Here is a 19918-nt window from a genome sequence, read left to right as displayed (position 1 = left end):
ATATATGATCCATTGTTGATCTGCACACAGCTGTTGTCACGAACATCACACTCGCTTACGTCACTGTCATGAGACGTTCTCGCAAGAAAATCACGGTTTTAGTAACGCAGTAACGCAGCGTTCCTACGGGAAAGTAACGGTAATCTAATTACCGTTTTTGCAATAGTAATCCCTTACTTTACTCGTTACTTGAAAAAAGTAATCGGATTACAGTAACGCGTTACAAGTAACGCGTTACTGCCCATCTCTGTTCCTCAGTGACGTGTATACAAATTGTTCAAATAAACCTGCAATTGTATGTTAAGATTAAATCAGCCAATTAAACATTACAGTGGACAGAGTCATGAAGATCAGACCTAATAAATAAACTGCTGGCTGGCAAATGTCATTCATTCACTGTAAGAAAGGTCATTGGCAAAAAAAAAAACCCAAAAAAAATCAAGTCATTAATTATCCAATAATTGAAATTATCCTCTTAAGCAACAACGCCCCCATATACGGAGCCAAAAGGGAGGAGATCACATTTAGGGTTAGGTGTGCGTGCTTAAGAGGTTAAGTTCTTTAAAATAAAATTACAGATCTCGCGTCTCCCCTTCATAACCACCTTACTATCTATCCTCATTATTGGCTACTCAGCTGTGAACATCTTCCTTCTGTACAAAATAAATGCAAGCCCACCACCTCTGCAACTCCTGTCCTCGCCAGATTTATGACTTTTAGCGTGGAGTGAATAGTTGTTGTGTTGTGTATTCATTGTTTTATTTTGTGTGTTTGTGACATTCATTAGTACCCTCACTAAGGCAGGTTACAATGTAAACACTGTCTCCAGGTGGAGCACAGGAGTGATACAGCTCCTGTTTTGTTTATGACTTTATTGTTTAAAAAATTTGGGCGTAAGTTTTCAAAATTTAGAATTTATATTTGAATTTCAAGTTATGAAAATACTTTACTAAACACGTCTGTGGATTTTACAGTTAAAATCAAAATACAACTACAACTTGGATTTTGTTTTTTTGTGTTATTTCAGATCAGTTGTGTTAATAGAGTATGTCGATGAAAAAATAACTGTAAATTCAGACGCCTGAGGTTGAGCTGAAAAGAATGACACTAAGCAAGGCAAGGAAAAAAAACAATTTGAAGGTGAAATACACATGTAAAATCAAAAGTAATCAATAATGGCCAATTATATTTTGGACCTCAGAGGATTATTATGTTTATGGGACAATCACTTTTTTTCCACAGAGGGCCATGCTGGTTTGGATGTTTTTCCCCTTAATGATAAACCCCTTAATTTAGAAACTGCAAGAATTAGGTGACACAGTCTGAGTGCAGCTTTATCTTTATCCACTTGGTAGAGCCCCAGAGCTAAACATGTAAAAGCAGGAAGTTGTTTTCAGGTCTAAAAACACAGCCTTCTCTGAGCTCATTACAATAAAGCATTTAACCAGAATTTAATATTAAATTACAGTTTTTTCTGAATTCTTAAACCCTAACTGTGATTCTTATAGCACAATTTCTAAAACTATTAATACTCATAGCAAAACCACTCACTGAGTTTGCAAAACTAAAAGCACAAACACTGCTTTGCACTCAGTTTGCCATTTTGTAACACACACTTTGCAAACCTGTAGCTACAATCCACTGCACAGCACTCTTTTTGCAGAACTGTAAACACAACTCACTGCTTTACACTCAATTCCCAAATGATCAACACACTCCTAGCAAAACTATACACATTTATGGCTGTTATTTGTCTGTCTGGCACACTGTCACATGTGAAAACTTTTTTAGATAATTAGTTCACTTTGCAATCAGCCCTAGCACTATAATACAGGTAAGCTCTGTGTTGAGTACAATGGAGGGAGCAGGAAGAGTGAGAAGTAGAGGAGGCCGAAAAAAAGAGGACGTGGAGGTGAAGAAGTAGGATGAAGAGGACGACAAGGACAAGGAGGAGCAAGAGGAGGACGAGGAGGGAGGAGAGGAGGACGAGGAGGGGGGAGAGGAAGGGTAAGAAGAGTAAGAAATAGAATTGCTGATGACATCAGAGCTACAATAGTGGACCATGTAATCAGTGACCCTGAGGGAAGCTGGCCAACGGGTCCAGCCTAACTCGAGCTGCTACACTGTAGCAAGCATCATAAGGACATTTTGAAATGACAATCGGCTAGTACTGTCACTTTGCACTAAGATTTGTAGCACTGCCATATGCTAATGAGAAACACAACAATACCATAGATGTAAAAATACTGAAATTGTTACTTTACAGAATTGCTAGATGACCAGATGCTGGGGCAGAGGAAGCATGTTCACTGCAGACCAAGAAACCCATATAGTCAACATGGCGATTGCAAATAATCCTATACTTGGAAATAAACACTTGTGTTTGTTTTGATGTGTGTGAATAAACATCAGTACTTGAAGTTTGGATCCGTCTATGCTTACGGATCTATGACAAAAGTATGAGCTCAATCTGACGTAGCCTACCTTGTGCACAGAGAAAGCAAAAGCCAGATGTGTTTTTTATTCATACCATCAGTGTGTAGTTGGTGCATTGTGTACTTATTAATGTGATGGCTTGTGTTAACTGTTGGATACAAAAATACCATTTTTACAAAGGTGTGGAGAGTTACAGTTTTTTCTGATTGCTTAAGCACATTTTTTGTAACTATTGGCTATTTTTGCAAAACTCTACACACAAATAAGAAAACCTGTCACCCAATTATCAAAACATTGTAGTTCTCTTGCAAAAGCGAACACAGCTAGATTAACTCTTCACACCTTCGTAAAAATGGTGTTTTCGTATCAAACAGTACACACAAGCCATCATCTACTAAGCACACAATGCGCTAACTGCACACTGATGGTATGAATAAAAAACACATCTGGCTTTTGCTTTCTCTGTGCACAAGGTAGGCTATGTCAGTTAACTTCAAGTACTATTATTCACACACATCAAAACAAACATAAGTGTTTATTTCCAAGTATAGGATTATTTGCAATCGCCATATTGACTATATGGGTTTCTTGTTCTGCAGTGAACATGCTTCCTCTGCCCCCAGCATCTGGTCGTCTAGCAATTCTGTAAAGTAACAATTTCAGTATTTTTACATCTATGGTATTGTTGTGCTACAAATCTTAGTGCAAAGTGACTGTACTAACTGATTCTCATTTCAAAATGTCCTTATGATGCTTGCTACAGAGTAGTGGCTCGAGTTAGGCTGAACCCGTTGGCCAGCTTCCCTCAGGGTCATTCCACGGTTGATTACATGGTCCACTATTGTAGCTCTGATGTCATCAGCAATTCTATTTCTTACTCTTCTTACCCTTCCTCTCCCCCCTCCTCGTCCTCCTCTCCCCCCTTCTCATCCTCCTCTTGCTCCTCCTTGTCCTTGTCGTCCTCTTCATCCTACTTCTTCACCTCCACGTCCTCTTCCTCGGCCTCCTCTACTTCTCACTCTTCCTGCTCCCTCCATTGTACTCCACACACAGAGCTTACCTGTATTATAGTGCTTAGGCTGATTGCAAAGTGAACTAATTATCTAAAAAAGTTTTCACAAGTGAAAGTGTGCCAGACAGTTGGCAAAATAGTGTTAATGATAGCCATACATGTGTATAATTTTGCTAGGAGTGTGTTGGAAATTTGGTAATTGAGTGTAAGCAGTGAGTTGTGCCTACAGTTTTGCAAAGTGTGTGTTACAAAATTGCAAACTGAGTGCAAAGCAGTGTTTGTGCTTTTAGATTTGCAAACTCAGTGAGTGGTTTTGCTATAAGTATTAATAGTTTTAGGAATTGTGCTATAAGAATCACAGTTAGGGTTTAAGCATTCAGAAAAAACTGTAAGCAGGGTTATTCGCTTTTACAAGAAAACTACAATGTTTTGCTGATTGGGTGAAGAGTTTTCTTATTTGTGTGTAGAGTTTTGCAAAAATAGCCAATAGTTACAAAAAATGTGCTCAAGCCATCAGAAAAAACTGTAATATCACAGCTTAAAGTGAGGGCATTCACATGGATAGAATCACACCCCCAATTACAGATACTGAAAAGGACTGCCCACATAATCCAGGAGTTAAACATTATAACAATAGCCTACATGAAGTATTAAACTATTGTGCTTGTTGTGCACATTGTTTTCCTGTATGGTTAGAGTGAGGGTGTACTTTTCCAGATATGGCTCTGATGAGTCATATCTGGAAACAGGAAGTACAAACCCACCACAAAATAGATGGCTCATCAGTGGTTACAGTTTTTTTTCTTCTTAAAATTAGGTTAAAGAACTTCAAGCATCAGCACCCATTTGTTTGTCCTAAAACAATTGTGCCTTGTGTAGGGTTTCATGCAGAATCCATGCACATACACAGTCAGGGTGCTCTGGAAAAGAACTGGAGGTTGTAAAACAAACAAAAAAACCAGTTGATCCCATTCAAGCAACCGTAGAAAACCTGATATAGAATATGGAATTGTAAACAGCATAAAGAACACTTCACAGAAAAACACTTCATTGTGGAGCCTGGTATTACATGACGATAACATGACAGCTGTGGGGAGAGAACACGATTGCTATGTAGTCATATATAAAACACTAAGAACAAAGAAAAACAGTTTAAATGGTAAATTGACCATTTTTTATATGTAACATTTACATTTAACCCTTATCTTCATGCTGATATTGCATGCAAATGAGCAACATTTCATCTTTTAAATACAATGCTACAAGCCTGGTAATCTGAGGGTAGGAGTCAAATCTTTACCTTGCACGCGCACACACACACACACACAAACACACACACAAAAACAAAACTGGGTAACAGCCAGGAACCTTGTGGTGTGGGTTTAAGGTGAAGGCTAGACTGGAGAAAAGAGCCAGGGTGCTCAGAATTACTGTAACAGAAGAAACAGGAGTCAAGGGGTGTTCCAGACACGGACACAGGGTGAAACAGACAAATTGTGAACAGTCTGGGTTAGCAGTGAGTCAAGATTGGAGATCTGAGCTGTTCCAGTGAGTTGGGCAGGGAGGCAGGAAGGAGCATGAGCAGTGACTGAACAGAGATTTGGTTATTGGAAGTTACAGTGGGGCAAAAAAGTATTTAGTCAGCCACCGATTGTGCAAGTTCCCCCACTTAAAATGATGACAGAGGTCAGTAATTTGCACCAGAGGTACACTTCAACTGTGAGAGACAGAATGTGAAAAAAAAATCCATGAATTCACATGGTAGGATTTGTAAAGAATTTATTCGTAAATCAGGGTGGAAAATAAGTATTTGGTCACCTCAAACAAGGAAAATCCCTGGCTCTCACAGACCTGTAACGTCTTCTGTAAGAAGCTTTTCTGTCCCCCACTCGTTACCTGTATGAATGGCACCTGTTTGACCTCATCATCTGTATAAAAGACACCTGTCCACAGCCTCAACCAGTCAGACTCCAAACGCTGCCATGGCCAAGACCAAAGAGCTTTCGAAGGACACCAGGAAAAGAATTGTAGACCTGCACCAGACTGGGAAGAGTGAATCTACAATAGGCAAGCAGCTTGGTGTGAAAAAATCAACTGTGGGAGCAATCATCAGAAAATGGAAGACATACAAGACCACTGATAATCTCCCTCGATCTGGGGCTCCACGCAAGATCTCATCCCGTGGGGTCAAAATGATCATGAGAACGGTGAGCAAAGATCCCAGAACCACATGGGGGGACCTGGTGAATGACCTGCAGAGAGCTGGGACCAAAGTAACAAAGGTCACCATCAGTAACACACTACAACGGCAGGGAATCAAATCCCGCAGTGCCAGACGTGTTCCGCTGCTGAAGCCAGTGCATGTCCAGGCCCGTCTGAAGTTTGCCAGAGAGCACATGGATGATACAGCAGAGGATTGGGAGAATGTCATGTGGTCAGAAGAAACCAAAGTAGAACTTTTTGGTATAAACTCAACTCGTCGTGTTTGGAGGAAGAAGAATACTGAGTTGCATCCCAAGAACACCATACCTACTGTGAAGCATGGGGGTGGAAACATCATGCTATGGGGCTGTTTTTCTGCCAAGGGGACAGGACGACTGATCCGTGTTAAGGACAGAATGAATGGGGCCAAGTATCGTGAGATTTTGAGCCAAAACCTCCTTCCATCAGTGAGAACTTTGAAGATGAAACGAGGCTGGGTCTTCCAACATGACAATGATCCAAAACACACCGCCCGGGCAACAAAGGAGTGGCTCCGTAAGAAGCATTTGAAAGTCCTGGAGTGGCCTAGCCAGTCTCCAGACCTCAACCCCATAGAAAATCTGTGGCGGGAGTTGAAAGTCTGTGTTGCTCGGCGACAGCCCCAAAACATCACTGCTCTTGAGAAGATCTGCATGGAGGAATGGGCCAAAATACCAGCTACTGTGTGTGCAAACCTGGTAAAGACCTATAGTAAACGTTTGACCTCTGTTATTGCCAACAAAGGTTATGTTACAAAGTATTGAGTTGTATTTTTGTTATTGACCAAATACTTATTTTCCACCCTGATTTACGAATAAATTCTTTACAAATCCTACCATGTGAATTCATGGATTTTTTTTTCACATTCTGTCTCTCACAGTTGAAGTGTACCTCTGGTGCAAATTACTGACCTCTGTCATCATTTTAAGTGGGGGAACTTGCACAATCGGTGGCTGACTAAATACTTTTTTGCCCCACTGTAGAAGCTGGAGATCCAATAAACTGGAAGAAAACAGCGCTCACCCGGACCATGACAATTTGTATGCACAGAAAGATTTTTGAAAGACAAAAAGCTACAACTGAATAAATTGTGTATAAATGTATTGGATGTACACATTTGTAAAATAGCTGTACATGTAGTCATATTGCTTCAAATTTGTTTGTGGATTGGCGCATGCATTTGTTAGTACTCAAAAGTTACACACAAATTTACTGTACACGTTTGCAAAGATTATTTTAAGCTTATGGATCATATGGTATGCATTCATAGCCATTTTGGGGGTAAATATCTCTCCATAGTAATGTAGCATGGGGGACATGCAGGCTCAGCAAACACATGAATGTGGGGACATGTAGCTGCTGCACAGTGGAGTCTGGGTGGGAAGCCAACTGTTGATCCCAGTGTTGGCGCCGCAGTGTGTGACCCAGGCAAGGATGCTGTGGGCAGATCAGTTTTGGTAGTCGACTATGGGCTCAAATTGTGGTCATAAATATTTTGTACTTGTAAATCAGGATTTGTATGTGTAAAAAGAATTTGTGTTTGGTGTTTTGGAAATGACAGTCTTCACTACAAAGCTTTCTTCGCTATGAATTAGCATACATGTTTTTATTGAACATTTGAAGAACTAGCAAAAAAACCCACAGAGCTCAGCAGCCAGTGCAAGAAATTCTGGATCCTTTGGTTTTAGTTAGCATTAGCAGCACATCCTACGTCCGATGTGAAAGGACTTTTATGCTGACTCACAGCAATGGTCCCGGGTCAGCCCTGACTTTGTGTTAAACGAATCCTAAAGTAATAATGGTATTTCTAACCACTGATATACCACAACTTTATCCTTTTGACAGCTGCTGAAAGTTAGGGGACCTAGCTGCTGTCGGATATTTATATAGAGATCCTCCAGCTTCAAACTGTATTACCCTTCAAGGACCTGCAGTTCAAAAAAGACAGCCAAACCCATCTGTTCTCTGATTGGATTGTTACATTTGTGATTGACATGACATTGACCAATCAGATGAAAGAAAGAAAAATAGGGTCAAAATTCATACTTGTAACTTGCAGTTTTACGAGTTTTTTGGGGGGGGGGCTGAGTCCACACACAAATCTTTTTTACGCACACACAAATTCTTTTCACACATACAAATCCTGATTTACAAGTACAAAATATTTATGACCACAATTTGAGCTCATAGTAGACAACTCCAGAAGAGAAAATCACATCCTGTTTAAGGAGCCACCTCAGACTTATAATAATAATTCACAAACCAAAAGCTCAGTCTTGATGACCTGCTCTGACATTGGAAGGAAAGAAGGTGATGCTTTTGTTTGTTTGCTCACTGTGGAAACACACTTAAGTCATGACTCAGAAGGTTAGGCTTTGTTTTTAGCTTCCCCCCTCTTTTTTCTGAGCTGGAGCTTCTACTTCAACCTGTGGTGGAGATCCAGGCAGCTCATTCCTTCCTGCACCTGTTCTTAATGAAGGAACCCATATTTGAGGGGCCGACTGGAGCCACAGTCCTCTGCCAGATAATCCTCTCTGCTATGTCAACAGTCGACCCTGTCTTGTTTTTGTTTAACCTCAGTATATTATTGCCATTTTGGAAAATAAACCAGGTTTATGGTCAAGTAGAGGTGGCGCGTTTGCGGTCTGCTCCAGTCCGGGGATTGCCTGTCTGTCTTTAGTGAGCTCTGTTTTCAGAGTGACACAGTTTGTAAGGAATGTGGTTTAACAGTTTGTGGAAAAACTCTTGCTTGTGCCTTTAGTGAAAGTCATTTCGACAAAAGTGGAGCAGTTTCTAGACGTTGTTTTCACATCTTTATTTATGTACCAGACAGATGCCCTTTTTACGAAACATTTAGTGGTAAATGTGGTAAGCATGCAGTGAGCTGTTCTGAAAAACAGGATCCATTGTGGTTGCAGTGTCATTCTCATGGTTCAAATGTGCTGCATGCAGATGAAACGGAAAATGTCAGTAAAATGTGTTTCTCCCTTTGAATTCATTTTTCCTCATGGGTGAAAACATTAAAGAAATCATACGTTACATTCATATGTGAATCCAGGAACTTGCTGTTTAAGTAATATTGTGAGGATTATTAATGTCTGATAACAAACAAAGTGTTTTATGAAGTTAATTTTATTTTCATGCAATACAATGTGATTTTTATGAGATATTCAGAATCTTTGATGCAGTTGTTAACATATATTATAAGCACATAAGCTGATAAAATCAGATATAGGAGTGTTAAGCTGCTCAAGGATTCCACCCCCATCAGACTGTTTTTCGTTAACTACACCCCCTGAGTCACTGTACACAAGCGCCCAGCCCCTGAACTCTTAAGAGTTTTTTTTTTTAAATCTCAGGCTGTTTCATTTCGTGGCTCCTTAATATCTTGGACATTTATGCTGAATAAATGAGATAAGAGTGAAACTTTACAAGGAAGAAATGGTAAGACATGGATCATTTCTATACTGTAGCCTGTGGTTAAATATCATTAGTTTTGTTCATTCTGTTACCATTAACACAATAATAAAATTTCAATGACATATGACAGAAATTTACATAAATAAATGTAAATGTTAATTCAGTTAATTATGATATTAATTATAATGTTCATTTATTTTCATCTCTTATATGACTACTCCTGATTTCTGTGCAAAGAAATAAAAAGTATATCAACAAGAGTTTTGTTGTAGATATCATCCACGTGAAAGTTAACACTAAAAGAAAAAGGGAAAGATTTGTGCAGACAAGGGCAGACGATTATATATTTGATTTGATTTGATTAATATTTTCTTCAGTGCCACATGCCAACATAATGGAGCAGAGGTGTAATTTCCAGGGGGGTTAAACCCCCCCAATAATCAGACCCAACCAATATAACCCCCCCAGGAAAATTATGAATTACCTTGCATAAATAGGCTGTTGATTTTCTTTACTCGTTTCAGCTATTACCAGCAAAACAGTTGCATGTTTAATCATCTGGCAATTTAAAAAGATTTATTTATTTATTTAGACAGAGATCTTGACCCCACCAATGTTCAGCACAAAGTTACGTGCCTTTTAGTGAAACTATATAAATTTGATACATCAAAGGCAAAAGAGAAAGTGTAGTCATTTTGTTGCGCTGTGAATATTTTTTATATAAATGTAAGGGGAGTTAAAATGTCAGGATTTTTAGATGTTCGAACATTGTCTCAGATTTCAGCGTGCGAAAAAATGCTTTTCAAGTTGGTTGATGGACCATTTTTTAAGAATATGTGTATTAAGTATTGCTATATGAAGCAAACTGTCACGGGGTGCCGAGGCAGGCCGTGTGTGGATAGTAACGGACCCAAGATGCAGACTGCTTAAGTGGAGGGTGAGCTTTATTAACAACAGGTGAAGTACAACAAAAAGGGTGGCGAAAAACAGAACTGTAAAAAACTCTAAACTGGGAAAACTAAAACTAAACACAAAGCCAGAACACGAACGAAGGTATGTGTAGGTGCAGGGAGAATGATGCGGCCAGAATACACAGGAAAGCGGAGGGGAAATGACACAGACAAACCAGCAATGACTAAGACAGAAGACACGACTTAAAAACACTCAGAGAACACAGGGAGATTACACACAGGTGGGGGACACAGCTGGGAGTGATTAACGTGACGAGACTAGGGAGGCAAACTGAAAACACTCACATAAGACGCAGACCTTCACAATAAAACAGGAAACACACACACGCAAAGACACAGACTAGGAAACGCGGACTTAACACAGGAATAGATGGGCAGAACAGAATACACTAAACAGAAGGAACAACAGAACCAAAATCACTAATAGAAAACACAAAACGCTGGGTCAAAAGGACCCAGGATCATGACACAATCACTCTTGTGTCCAAATTTATTACTGCAAAGATTTTATGTAAATGCATTGGGTATGCCAGATATTGACTCTCCCTATACCAGATGCTGACTTTGCATCTTTAGTACTAAAATAAATAGAAATAATCCTGCCACCTGACAGCTGTTGGGGGCAGGAGCATTAGAACGGCCATCTTTGCCCTTAGGTCCTTTGCTAGCAAACTGTCTACAACGTGAGCTTGTGTGTGTGTGTGTCCGCAGATGTCATTGAGTAGCACAAGGCTCCAGCTGGTGGCTGTTACTCTGATCATCCTGATGGTTTTCTATGTCATATATTTCTCTAACGTTAATGAAAGTCTGATCAAGTTTTCCAGCGCAACAACACTAAGGTAATAATTTGTGTGTGTGTGTGTGTGTGTGTGTGTGGAAACCCCTCCTCTTGTATAATTCAATTCAATTCAATTCAATTCAGTTTTATTTATATAGCGCCAAATCACAACAAAAGTCGCCTCAAGGCGCTTCATAGATACAGAGAAAAACCCAACAATCATATGACCCCCTATGAGCAAGCACTTTGGCAACAGTGGGAAGGAAAAACTCCCTTTTAACAGGAAGAAACCTCCGGCAGAACCAGGCTCAGGGAGGGGCGGGGCCATCTGCTGCGACCGGTTGGGGTGAGAGAAGGAAGACAGGATAAAGACATGCTGTGGAAGAGAGACAGAGGTTAATAACAGATATGATTCAGTGCAGAGAGGTCTGTTAACACATAGTGAGTGAGAAAGGTGACTGGAAAGGAAAAACTCAATGCATCATGGGAATCCCCCGGCAGCCTACGTCTATTGCAGCATAACTAAGGGAGGATTCAGGGTCACCTGGTCCAGCCCTAACTATATGCTTTAGCAAAAAGGAAAGTTTTAAGCCTAATCTTAAAAGTAGAGATAGTGTCTGTCTCCCGAATCCAAACTGGAAGCTGGTTCCACAGAAGAGGGGCCTGAAAACTGAAGGCTCTGCCTCCCATTCTACTTTTAAATACTCTAGGAACAACAAGTAGGCCTGCAGAGCGAGAGCGAAGTGCTCTAATAGGGTGATATGGTACCACAAGGTCATTAAGATAAGATGGTATATTTGGCAGTGTTTGAAAGTGTTTTCATTAAATTGTCCTTAACACACACCACACGCACATGTAGCGTGCTTTGTATGATCACTTTGTTTGTGGTTTTTTGTTGCTGACCAGAGGTGAAACTGCATTTTATTTGAGGAAACTTGGTATACTGCTATCCAGATGAAGCAACAGTCTTGTTACCCTTAATGCATCATGAAAATACTTTTTAGACTAGTCTCCCAAACTCCCATAAGAATTGAACTACTTGATTTAAATGACAATGTGATATAGAAGAGAATTTTGACCCTTTAGGAGTTCTGTATTTCCTTTGTTCTTCAGGTCAGTTTCTCCTAGGAACTTTTCATTGGCTCATCAATGTACCTGCCCTAAAGGCTCAGAACTTCTTAAAGATTATATAGCCAAGGATCAATATGAAGAGCTTGTTAAACGGCGAGCTAAGGACCTCCAACAGTACAAAACCAGGTAGAGGGTGGATGAATGAATGTTGTGTACTTTAACAGTAATGCAATGGCATTTGTAACTGAACATAATCAATTGGTATCTTTGTAAACTGTAATTAATGTAGACACATTTGGCATCATTTGATATTATAATCATGAGGTCCAATAAGATAAGGTAAGATGCTTTCTTATTCAAAAAATAAGAAAGGGTTGGGTAACCTCTTTTTACTGGTCAGCTATATCAAGTCAGTCCAACAGCAAGCACTGCTGTCCTCTACTTACCGTCATGTTGTACGTACATTAACTGTCCAGACAAATGAATGTGGAAACCATAAATGAATATAGCCTTTATCGCCCCCGACCCACTTTGGTTTTTTATAAACAAATCTTACCAAAATGGCTTGATTAATTTATTAGGCAATTTACTATGTTCTTATTGAGATGCTCTGTTCTATAACTCTCTTTATATTGTGGCTTTGTTTCAGATCTATTCAAATGCTCTGTTGCTGCTCTGCCCTTGTTGTACTGAATAAATGTGAAAAGAAGTGCTGTCAGCGTTAATGTGCATTTAGAGACATGTTGGGTACCCCTGTAACTGGTAAATGGCCTGTATTTGTATAGCACTTTACACATCCAGTCATCCACCCATTCACACACTGGTGATGGCAGCTACATTGTAGCCACAGCCACCCTGGGGCGCACTGACAGAGGCGAGGCTGCCGGACACTGGCGCCACCGGGCCCTCTGACCACCACCAGTAGGCAACGGGTGAAGTGTCTCGCCCAAGGACACAACGACCGAGACTGTCCAAGCCGAGGCTCGAACCGGCAACCTTCCGATTACAAGGCGAACTCCCAACTCTTGAGCTGCTTCACCCCGCTGCAACAGGTTGGTCCAAACAGACTCCTCGACTCTGCGTTGTGTTGTGTTTTTAAGAACACAAGGAGTCTCTGATTGATTGTCTCCACTTTATTTCCTGAATGGAAACAACAGTGTTGTATCAGTGGGCGACCGTGGTTCAGGGGGTTGGGAAGCTCATCTTACTGGTCCGATCACCTGCTCGGTCTGTCTTGGTCGTTGTGCCCTTAGGCAAGACACTTCATCCACCGCCTACTGGTGTTGGCCAGACGGGCCGAAGGCGCGATATGGCAGCCTCGCTTCTGTCAGTCTGCCCCAGGGCAGCTGTGGCTACAACTGTAGCTGCCTCCACCAGTGTGTGAATGAATAGTGGAATTGTAAAGCGCTTTGAGGGTCTTGAAAAGCGCTATATAAATGCAATCAATTATTATTATTATTATTATTATTATTATTATTATTATTATTATTATTATTATTATTATTAGTGCAAAGGGCTCGCCACACACCACTCCCCACAGCACACTACGGCAGAACATCCCATTAGCATACAGTTTTACACAATAATAAACAAATGAAAAGTAATGGGGGGCTGTTTTCTCATTACGCTGACATTTGTGGCAAGTGGAATAATACCACATAAACACTGTTACACCCGGAAGGGTAATACGTTGATGATTTGTCACCTAGCATTAAATATTACACTTTGGGAGTGAGAATGTGTTGCACTTCAACAGAAGAGTTGCTTTGCTTGGTGCAGTCGTGCAGTCTGTAGTAAAAAGGTGATACCTGTTTCTATATCTACCCACATTTCATCTCTTCATCAGGATGGTGTCTGAACTATCCAGACTGCTGTTTGCTTCGCCTAACTCTCCTCTGCAGTATCCTATTCAAGGTTATATAGTACAGCCTTTGACCTCTACTCTCATACCAGGTATGCCAAGCCTAATATATGCAACAGACAACAGTTTACCAGCGGTCTGTATTGTTGTATATGTGCTGTATGTTCTGTTGTGGAAGTTTTCCATTTAAATAAAGCCTGCAGACGAGCGGTGAGCGGTAGCTAACATTCTTTAATCAAAACACACAAAGAACAGACAAACAAGCTTGATGGAGAGCCTACATGACCGCGGGGCAGGTCAGCAGAGTCTCACTGAGCTTAGCATGGCTCTCAGTTAAATACCTTCTCCAGGAACAAAAGGCAGTACACAGCTGTTTCACACATTAAGGTTCACACTTCCTAGCTACCTCCCAGAGTCCTCGAAGAGACAAAAGACTCTTCCTGTGGAGCTGTCTGCTTCCCTCAACTTCCTTACTGCACCCCCACCATCTGTCTTACAGTATGGGTGTGGAACATGATAAATCCAGTGGCACCAAGGCATCATACAATAATGTGATTAATACATAAGTAAAAGAAATCCCTATACAATCCCTTTCTACTTTATTAGAAAAATGGTTAATAAATGTTGATCTGAGACTAAATTTGGTGGTATTTCTCAGATTATTAAGTAAACTTTAATACCTCTGAATTAGAGTCATTAGTGAGTCAAATTAACATGCAATTTCAGGAATTTTCCATGTATAATTACATTTAAAACATAATTAAAAGATAATTAACCAAGAGTGATAATGGCCAGCAAACTTATACCTCAGCAAACGAGATGGCAAAATTAAATCTGTATTACAGCCAACATATTCACAGACAAGAAGTTGCATGGGGGTTTTAAGGAATTCATGTTGATCCTTTATGCTTCAAAAACATGTCATGGAGTCTTCCCATAAAAGGACAATGTAAAAGTAATGTCATTTTAATTTCAGGTTTAGGGCTGCATGCAGAAAACAGAAGCAGCTACAAGGTTGGTGTTTCTCCCTCACATCTAATATGAATTGTACAGGTTGGCTGGTTCATACAAGATGCCTCCTGAACACATTTCAAACATTAAGGGCCCTGATTCCCTGATTTTGTGATCAATGTGTGGGGCTGACTTTAATTCAGCTTTAGGATAAATGAAAGAAAAAACACAAACCTCACTTATGGTCTGATGTACAGTATAAAATAGCATCTTTCTTTCCATCTTCAATAGGTATTCCAATGTTACACTGACATAGCATAATTTCATACACAGTTTATTTTTTTGTAGACGACTGTATAGGATATTCTGAGTGCTTTTTAAATTTATTCAGGCCTTTCTTTTGTAGGTATCTTTAAGTGTGTCTAAAGGCATCCTGACCACAAATATTACACCTGAACAGACAATCATCAAAGGTGAGATTTAGTAAATAAGTGACTATATTGTAGGGGGTGTAACTACAGGGGTCCAAGAAAGAATGGCCACGCATCATACTGATGTCTTCGGAAATTTATTTCTCTCTCTCTCTCACTCTTATTGTCTTCAGACACCGTGAAAACTGAAGAAACACAAAGTTTACAACATAAATGTTTTGAGCTTATCAGTCTCTCATATCAGTGTCCATAAACAGTCTTGTGCAAGCAGAACAGAAAAAATGCACAATAATGGATATAACAAAAACGTCCTCTCATTACCAGTGTAGAACACGTATGCAACATTATACAAACAATATACATGAAACCGTGTGCGCCTCTTGGACCACATGCAGAATAACATTAATGTTGAGGCTGTAAATGCATCTGTAGCCATGTATCCATGCTAGCTCCACAATGCCATGGTTGCGCTCTCAACCAAACTCATGTGACAATTACAAACTTTACCTCATACAAACTTTACAGCACTTTACATATTTAACAAACCCATATTTTGTAATCACATATTTTAGACATGTTTTTTAATTAATGTTACACTTTTATCATCTTATCTTGTAAATAAATGAACTAAATTAAGCATGAATCTATCACAGAAACATGAAATAACCAACTTTATTTTAACTGTCTCAGGGACAGTTACAGGGGGCATTGTTGGATTGGTTTTTGGACTACACGCCAGATTAGCAACAAGGGTCAGAACTTTCCAGCCATGTGGGGAAGAAAAACAATCTCTTACAAATATGAAATATAAAACATTTACAGCAGTCTTGTCATGGGCTGGGACCCAGCATTTTCTGTTCATTTTGCATTATTGACATGTACTGTAGAAGACATGCTAAGTTCTTGTTGTTTCTATCATTAGTTAGGATTGAGTTGCTTTGTATTTTGAAATTCTTTAGTCCTTGTTTATCTAGATCCTGTTGTGTCGTCACCCCTTATGTCCCAGTCTCCCTTGTTATCAAGTCAGTATTTTCTGCCTCCTGATAAAGCGATAGATCTTTCAGCCCAGTTCTACTTTTTCTGTATCATCCATCATACAAATGGAAAAGTCTCTTTTTAAAACGTGTTTTATTAGTTTTAATCTTTTAACTTTATGCATCAAGCAAAAATTTAATTATATGCACCATTCTCTGACTGGAAGAAATTTGTTTAATATTTAAACATATTTTCTGCACATTCCAGCACATAAGATATTTGTTTTTTTGTGTTTACACTCAGTCTTTCAAATAGATGCAAGTAAAACACAGCAGAAAATAAATAAAGTCAAAGACGAGCGGTCCTGTTGCTCTATTTTCACCTGTAAAGCAGGAGTGGGGCAGGCGGAGGTTTACCCTGGTGCAGGTGTGCAGCGGTCAGTGGAAGAATCCGCGAGTTTCTCTGTGAGTTTCCCATTACGTCGTAGCTACTCGGTGCTTGTTTGGAAGTTTAGGGGGTTTTTTTCGCTGTAAAAAGAAGTTTTCTTCCCACGCACAACGGACACTAATGTTTTTGTCACTTTTTATGGAATCAAACTCAAAGTAAGGTCAGTACTTCCACGCTTTAAACGCTGCATGCTCATACTCTCTCCCGCACTCGATATATGATCCATTGTTGATCTGCACACAGCTGTTGTCACGAACGTCGCACTCGCTTACGTCACTGTCATGAGACATTCTCGCAAAAAAATCACGGTTTTAGTAACGCAGTAACGCAGCGTTCCTACGGGAAAGTAACGGTAATCTAATTACCGTTTTTGCGATAGTAATCCCATACCTTACTCGTTACTTGAAAAAAGTAATCAGATTACAGTAACGTGTTACAAGTAACGCGTTACTGCCCATCTCTGCTGGTCACAGTGTTTACATTGCAATCTGCCTTTATGACAGTCAGTAGTACCCTCTCTGACACACAAAACAAAACAATGACTACACAACACACTAACTACACACTCCACGCTAAACGTCACAAATCTCCCACATCTAAAAACTCGATATCAATATCTCTCTCTCTCTCACTTGCTCTGTCTCGCTGCTGTCATTTCCAAAACTTTCCCCTCTTCCTATCTGTCCTTACAAAATGCTTTAAAAGAAAACAAAACAAAATACAAAACAAAACATGACAATAGTATTTAGAAATAAGCATGACTTACAGTGGGGCAAAAAAGTATTTAGTCAGCCACCGATTGTGCAAGTTCCCCCACTTAAAATGATGACAGAGGTCAGTAATTTGCACCAGAGGTACACTTCAACTGTGAGAGACAGAATGTGAAAAAAAAATCCATGAATTCACATGGTAGGATTTGTAAAGAATTTATTCGTAAATCAGGGTGGAAAATAAGTATTTGGTCAATAACAAAAATACAACTCAATACTTTGTAACATAACCTTTGTTGGCAATAACAGAGGTCAAACGTTTACTATAGGTCTTTACCAGGTTTGCACACACAGTAGCTGGTATTTTGGCCCATTCCTCCATGCAGATCTTCTCAAGAGCAGTGATGTTTTGGGGCTGTCGCCGAGCAACATGGACTTTCAACTCCCGCCACAGATTTTCTATGGGGTTGAGGTCTGGAGACTGGCTAGGCCACTCCAGGACTTTCAAATGCTTCTTACGGAGCCACTCCTTTGTTGCCCGGGTGGTGTGTTTTGGATCATTGTCATGTTGGAAGACCCAGCCTCGTTTCATCTTCAAAGTTCTCACTGATGGAAGGAGGTTTTGGCTCAAAATCTCACGATACTTGGCCCCATTCATTCTGTCCTTAACACGGATCAGTCGTCCTGTCCCCTTGGCAGAAAAACAGCCCCCATTTCCACCCCCATGCTTCACAGTAGGTATGGTGTTCTTGGGATGCAACTCAGTATTCTTCTTCCTCCAAACACGACGAGTTGAGTTTATACCAAAAAGTTCTACTTTGGTTTCATCTGACCACATGACATTCTCCCAATCCTCTGCTGTATCATCCATGTGCTCTCTGGCAAACTTCAGACGGGCCTGGACATGCACTGGCTTCAGCAGCGGAACACGTCTGGCACTGCGGGATTTGATTCCCTGCCGTTGTAGTGTGTTACTGATGGTGACCTTTGTTACTTTGGTCCCAGCTCTCTGCAGGTCATTCACCAGGTCCCCCCGTGTGGTTCTGGGATCTTTGCTCACCGTTCTCATGATCATTTTGACCCCACGGGATGAGATCTTGCGTGGAGCCCCAGATCGAGGGAGATTATCAGTGGTCTTGTATGTCTTCCATTTTCTGATGATTGCTCCCACAGTTGATTTTTTCACACCAAGCTGCTTGCCTATTGTAGATTCACTCTTCCCAGTCTGGTGCAGGTCTACAATTCTTTTCCTGGTGTCCTTCGAAAGCTCTTTGGTCTTGGCCATGGCGGCGTTTGGAGTCTGACTGGTTGAGGCTGTGGACAGGTGTCTTTTATACAGATGATGAGGTCAAACAGGTGCCATTCATACAGGTAACGAGTGGGGGACAGAAAAGCTTCTTACAGAAGACGTTACAGGTCTGTGAGAGCCAGGGATTTTCCTTGTTTGAGGTGACCAAATACTTATTTTCCACCCTGATTTACGAATAAATTCTTTACAAATCCTACCATGTGAATTCATGGATTTTTTTTTCACATTCTGTCTCTCACAGTTGAAGTGTACCTCTGGTGCAAATTACTGACCTCTGTCATCATTTTAAGTGGGGGAACTTGCACAATCGGTGGCTGACTAAATACTTTTTTGCCCCACTGTATATTATATTTTTGCTATCATAACTCTGAATTTACTGGCCTGTAATTAAAATTTAAAAAACAGTGTATACTTTGAAGTCCGAACTTTCAACACGGGCTGAAAGACTCAGCGTTGCTGCAGCTTGTTGCTATGTCAGCTTAAATCACTCATGTGATTTGGAGGTGCAGCGTGCCTGTGGACCACAGAGGGTTAATAACACTCACCTTCATTGTGTAACAACCAGCTACCTGTGTGAAATCTGAAATTCCCATGGTGTTCTTCGAAATGTGCTCAGTCATAAGCATCACTTGCTACTGAAAACAAGAAATAAGCCGGTCTGTGCTATGGGCTGAACCTCTTGTTAATGGTGGAGGGGGGTAACACTATGCAGTATATTCATTTGTAGAATTTATATTCACTGTTAACTGTAACTGTGCTCAAAGTGTTAATGCTATCTTATTTTAAAACACAACACTGTCATATGTAAGTAGGGTGGTACTTGGGGTGGCAAGAGATCCTATTAGGGTGGCACATGCCAACCTTCTAGATCTGCCCCTGACAGTCAGCTCCCACTGACCAAAGTCTTGAGAACTTAATGATTTTAACAATCATCAGATGTTTCTTGTGTTATGAAACAAGCAATAACCGACACCTTTTTATAGCCCATCAGTTGGTACTGAGGATTGGCAGGGTTGCTTTCTAATTACTGATAGATTTCAGCTGGTGTCATGACTTTCCATGCCTTCTTGCACCTCCCTTTCTTCTTGTGTTTAATACTTTTTCCCTGTATTAAACTCATTATTACACATCTTGATTTACGGGGGTTTATGGACAGTTCTAGTTTCTTTGCATATATCGATTGGATATGTTTGTTACATCTGGTACATATGTGTTATTTTTCATAATTATGTTGTATGAGAAAGCAACATACAACACTAGCAGTTTGTTTATTTTTCTCAGTGTTGTTGTGAACTCACTCACTGC

At 40.2% G+C, this 19918-nt stretch overlaps 1 protein-coding gene across 1 annotated transcript in view; it reads left to right on the top strand.

Annotated features, from left to right (window-relative positions):
• The first annotated feature begins 9043 nt into the window (after positions 1 to 9043).
• The window catches only part of LOC102796826 (beta-1,4 N-acetylgalactosaminyltransferase 2-like), a 33343-nt gene continuing 22468 nt past the window's right edge, over positions 9044 to 19918 (top strand). Inside the window, exons 1-6 of the mRNA XM_087837285.1 lie at positions 9044 to 9133; positions 10792 to 10919; positions 11972 to 12115; positions 13776 to 13882; positions 14767 to 14804; positions 15148 to 15214. Of these exons, the coding sequence (XP_087693411.1) occupies positions 9131 to 9133; positions 10792 to 10919; positions 11972 to 12115; positions 13776 to 13882; positions 14767 to 14804; positions 15148 to 15214 (487 nt within the window). The 5' untranslated portion in view covers positions 9044 to 9130. The remainder of the gene's footprint in view (positions 9134 to 10791; positions 10920 to 11971; positions 12116 to 13775; positions 13883 to 14766; positions 14805 to 15147; positions 15215 to 19918) is intronic.

Source organism: Neolamprologus brichardi, unplaced genomic scaffold (genome assembly GCF_056152115.1).
Source record: "Neolamprologus brichardi isolate AB-2024 unplaced genomic scaffold, ASM5615211v1 NODE_ptg000031l+_length_7269946_cov_1, whole genome shotgun sequence".
In the NCBI taxonomy this organism is placed as follows: domain Eukaryota; kingdom Metazoa; phylum Chordata; class Actinopteri; order Cichliformes; family Cichlidae; genus Neolamprologus; species Neolamprologus brichardi.
This window is presented reverse-complemented; position numbering and strand designations above follow the sequence as displayed.